Raw genomic sequence first — 4,538 nt, forward strand, 5'->3', positions numbered from 1 at the left:
GGTTCAGGTAGGGGATCCAGGCCAGCATGCCTCCCTGTTCGTGAGCTTCAGTCTACTGTCCTGGTACAATTGACTATGAAAGTAGAGCCTTAAAGACGATCAGAATATTCTATCACAACAACCCCCTAACTGGATCATCTTTATTAAAAGAAAACCACTCGGGGTCCTTTATTTTTTGCATGAAAAATACCACTTTGAATGATCTCATCAGTTAACCATACTCTGATTTGCATCAAATGATCTCTTGAAGTTGTGGGGGCATAAGCAGCTCATCCGCCCACACCAAAGAACTTATTTAATTTTGTCTCAAACTCTTCTCTTGGTTTGAATTTGGCTGCTAAGTACAGAGAATAGGCGGAAGTAAAACCATATATACAATGATAAATTGAAGTTTCAGTTTATTGTCTATCATTCTGATGGAAGTTAGGCAAATGCTGTGCGCCATCCACAGAAACTGCATAGAAGCCATCTTTGTTGTGATATGATGGGAAAGTCAGTAAGCTTCTGTCGAGTGTCCACCATTTTGTGTCAAGAAGTTGCCTTCTCTCTATACCTCATGGAGTAGTGCACGAACTGGGCCAGGTTCAGTAAGCTAAGAGCAGCCATCATCCAGAAGAAATAGTCCAAATGCCCTTCATTCAGATTATCCGGGATCCATCCAGGCGCATCACCGTGTGTGGTGGCCACCGCAACAACACTAAATACGAGTGCGTTGAAGTAAGCCGCGGACGCAACTGCAAGCTGCGAGAATGCTGCACAAAGGCTCTTCATGGTGTAAGGGGCCTCATCGTAGAAGAACTCTATCATGCCGATTCCTGCGAAAACCCCAGCTGCACCATGCATTACATATGCAGGCACTTGCCACAGAATGCTCACCGGCACGGGCACATTCTGGTCTGCCAGGCCGCTGGCTTGCGCGACCGCCAGCCTCTTCATCTCGAGCATTGCTGAGTAGACCATGGTCAGCATGGACAGCGCAAAGCCGATTCCCAGGCGCTGCGTCTGCGAGAAGCCCTTCGCCTTGCCAGTGTAACGCCGCACGAGTGGCACTAGCACAGATTCGTAGATGAAAACCCCGATAAGGACGCTGAACACGCTGACAATGGAGAGGGAGGCAGGTGGGATTGCGAACTGGCCGACATGGTTGTCCATGACCATCCCCTGCTCGATAAACATCGATGCGGTCTGCCCAGCAACTGAGTAGAAGATCACGAACGAGGCCCAGACGGGGAACATCCGCAGCAGTATCTTTAGCTCCTCAACTTGGGTCACTGTGCAGAGACTCCATGAACACATCGGCAACGCCGTGCATGTCTTGTCTAACGGGGGCAGCACAGTGGCAGCCTTGTCTAGAAACCTGAAGATTGCAATCACATAATTATAACCTATATATAAGAGGTAAGCTCTCGCACTTATAGACGCAGAAATTTCTGATATCTTATAGATGCAAATGACTTGTTTTTAAATGTCAAATTGAGACAATATGTTGACTTGAGTAATGCAAGAATTGAAGTACCTGAATTGATTCGTATGCTGAATATTGGGACTTGATTCAGGTGCAGATGACGAACTGGTCGGCTCGTACAAGGGCGATGTATCATCTGGTAGTTGCACATGCCGCTTCCTGACGGCCGCAACGAGCACCTGACAGATACTCGTGAATGGGCTTGCTCTCAGCTTCCTGAACCTGTACACTCTGGAGCCACCAACAAATACTGCTAGGCCCAAGGCCATGAGCACCGTTGGGATCGCGAAACCGAGCCCCCACCAACCATTGTCCTGCAGCCAAACAAGCAGTGTGCTGGACAGAAGGGAGCCAAGATTGATCAGGAAGTAGTACCAGTTGAAGAAGGAGCCCTTCTTCTCCAGCTCCGTCGGGTCCCCGCTGTCGAACTGGTCGGCGCCGAAGGCCGACGCACAGGGTTTGATGCCACCGGTCCCAAGTGCGGCAAGATAGAGTCCCAGGTACACCACCACAGCATGATGAACATCACCATGGTAGTAGGATGTCGGGACTGATGCTGAAACCGTGAGCACGAGCATCCCCTGTCAAATTTGCAGTGTTCAGAGTTGCAATTATCATTACAGAGATCTGGTGGGTTAGCTTAGCTGCGCTGTACTTACAATGGTGTAGACCGGAAGGGAAACAACCATCGTCCAGTATCTTCCCAGATATGTGTCAGCCAAGAAGGTCCCAATAAGTGGTGCGAGGAAGCATGCGCCGACCCAGGCAGAGACATCCCGCGCGGCGGCGACCTTGCTTTCGTGGAGCACGGTGGTGAGGTAGGTCACCAAGTTCGACGCGATTGCGAAGAAGGCAACACATTCGCAAAACTCGACGCCTGAGATGTATGTGTTCAGGTGGTCAGCCAGTAATAAGAGAAGAGAAAAACAGGAGAAGTTTGCCGTAGTCAATTGTTGTTGTTTGGTACCTAAAATCATGTAGCACGCCCTCCAATTGCCAGTGCTGCACTTGAGAGCAGGCTGATTGTTGATGTCAACAGATCCATCGCCGGCGTATTCTGAACCTACATCCTACACCACAGTACCAGGATATCCAGTTTTGCAAATTTGAAACTGTAAATCTCTCGTGGAGGACCGACGAGTACTAGTGTTGGACAGTACCTGATTAAGCAGGGGTTGGAGATGAAGCAGGGGCCTCTCCTCGTCTGTTGCTGCTGCTTCCATGGCCGCGTACAAGATGGAGCAGATGAGGATTAAGGGATGGAGCTCAGCACCTAAAAGTTACCTGCATGTGCTCTCGTCTACTTTTGGTCTGCTTCCAAATCAGTGGTAGGGTCACTAAGATATAGTAAAAAGGTGGCACGTTCATTCCAAATGGAGGGAGAGCGTGTGTTGTGACTGCATTTTCTGGTGAGTGAACTATTATTGAAGTGTCGATTTTAGCTACAGACACACTGGTGTCTCTATTCGCCTACATCAGGACCTACGGCCCCCTCTCTCTCTCTCTCACTCACTCATTAGCTACAGTGCTATTCTCCAACTTTTGTAGGAGACTAGGAGGTATTTTCTTTCTTTGATTCTGTTCAACACCAGTATATATGTGGACCTGACATTTTTTTATTTTTTTTACTTTTGAAATCACAAGGAGCAGAGCACACACCGTTGCAAAGACCATCAATGGCGCTGGTGGTGACCTGAGGAACCAGTGAGTGACTGTCAGTCTGTGACGATTGATTGATTATGTCGGAGGATGGTTAAAATAAAGAGATGCGACGAAAATTTGAAAGGTGGAGGGATGGCGATGGTGGTCCAGAAGATGTTCCCACCTGCAGCACGCAGCCAACACTATTGCCCACTATTGCCTCAGGTATTTGCATTTATAAGAGATATATGAATATATAGGATAGGAACACGTGTGCAGGCTTAACAACACTCATCAGAATTATCAAACCACCCTCTAAACTGGGAAGTAGGGAGTGATAAACAAAACAGGTGATGCTGTCCTGTCGTACTCCTTCCAACAGCTTTAGGCCCATCAGTTAATTCCATCTTTTACTCCACAATTTTACAGTAAATATACCCATTGAGAAGAACATATGCAACCTATGAAATTTATTAGAGCATCTACAGCCGGAAGAGGTTTTGTAGCACCGGGGTGCTCCAGCCCCTATATGAATGTTAAGTTGAAAAAAATACCAAGAAAAGAAAACGGGATTTAGGGATATCGAACTTGGGTCTCCAATCTACTTTCGTGTGAAATTTCGTGAAAAGAATACCAGAAAACATATTTGTGGCAAAAGAGACGAAAAATTCCTATGTATAGAAGAAGCTGTTTGGATGGATTTTAGTCCGAGCTGTATTTCCTTCTCCATGAATATGTTTTCCGTTTTCACAAAACTTCACACCCAAAATCCAAATTATTTTGGTATTTTCTAAATTTAATATTCACATACGGGTGTGGTGTACCCAGAAGTTCCCATCTACAGCCATAGTTCAGAAATACGGGCCCCTATACATCTGCGAACACGCACATGAACAGCACCCAGTCACCCCTAAAATGTCCGTGTCTAGAATTGTTTTCCTCGTTAGCAGATCCTCAAGTCCATACCATTTCATGCAACATTAGAATAACACACATATCATAGAGGAGTCCATACATGCCATCGAACTATCAAAAATTGACATGTTCTACTAGCTATCAAATATGGCCATGGAGGAAGCACTACTAGGAAAAGACATGCTAGCACTAGTAGAAAACAGGGCTTTGGTCCAGGGCAATATTCACATTAGTCCCGGTTCAATCACGAACCGGTACTAATGTGAGCATTGGTCCCGGTTCGTGCGGCTAAGGCATTAGTCCCGGTTCACCTGAGCCCTTTAGTCCCGGTTTAAGACACGAACCAGGACTAAAGGGTGCGATGACCTTTAGTCCCGGTTCGTGCCTCAAACCAGGACTAAAGATTAGACCTTTAGTCCCGGTTTGAGACACGAACCGGTACTAATGGGGTTGAGACCTTTAGTCCCGGTTCGTGCTACGAACCGGTACTAAAGGTCCCATTTTCAAACTCTATCCC

At 46.9% G+C, this 4,538-nt stretch overlaps 1 protein-coding gene across 2 annotated transcripts; it reads right to left on the reverse strand.

The window, feature by feature from the left end:
* Positions 1-244: 244 nt before the first annotated feature.
* Positions 245-2,783, reverse strand: LOC119294657 (protein NRT1/ PTR FAMILY 8.3-like). 2 transcript variants are annotated; one of them, XM_037572886.1, is made up of 5 exons: positions 2,626-2,783; positions 2,433-2,535; positions 2,125-2,342; positions 1,517-2,046; positions 245-1,357 (listed from the first exon to the last, which is right to left on the reverse strand). In XM_037572886.1, exons 1-5 carry the CDS (start codon positions 2,686-2,688, stop codon positions 529-531), a joined length of 1,743 nt encoding a protein of 580 aa, XP_037428783.1. In that variant the 5' UTR covers positions 2,689-2,783; the 3' UTR covers positions 245-528. The 2 variants fall into 2 exon arrangements, with proteins under 2 accessions (XP_037428783.1, XP_037428784.1); XM_037572887.1 differs by having other exon boundaries at positions 2,433-2,528; positions 2,626-2,773.
* Positions 2,784-4,538: the final 1,755 nt, after the last annotated feature.

Source organism: Triticum dicoccoides, chromosome 4B, assembly GCF_002162155.2.
Source record: "Triticum dicoccoides isolate Atlit2015 ecotype Zavitan chromosome 4B, WEW_v2.0, whole genome shotgun sequence".
NCBI classification, from domain to species: domain Eukaryota; kingdom Viridiplantae; phylum Streptophyta; class Magnoliopsida; order Poales; family Poaceae; genus Triticum; species Triticum dicoccoides.

What these genes read in the sequence shown, in the direction of transcription:
- LOC119294657 (XM_037572886.1), bottom strand. Translation starts at nt 2,688, where the DNA reads ATGGAAGCAGCAGCAACAGACGAGGAGAGGCCCCTGCTTCATCTCCAA. An exon ending in GGCGTGCTACATGATTTTAG is followed by an intron (nt 2,343 to 2,432) that starts GTACCAAACAAC and finishes CATACATCTCAG; the next exon opens with GCGTCGAGTTTTGCGAATGT. An exon ending in CAGCATACGAATCAATTCAG is followed by an intron (nt 1,358 to 1,516) that starts GTACTTCAATTC and finishes TGCAATCTTCAG; the next exon opens with GTTTCTAGACAAGGCTGCCA.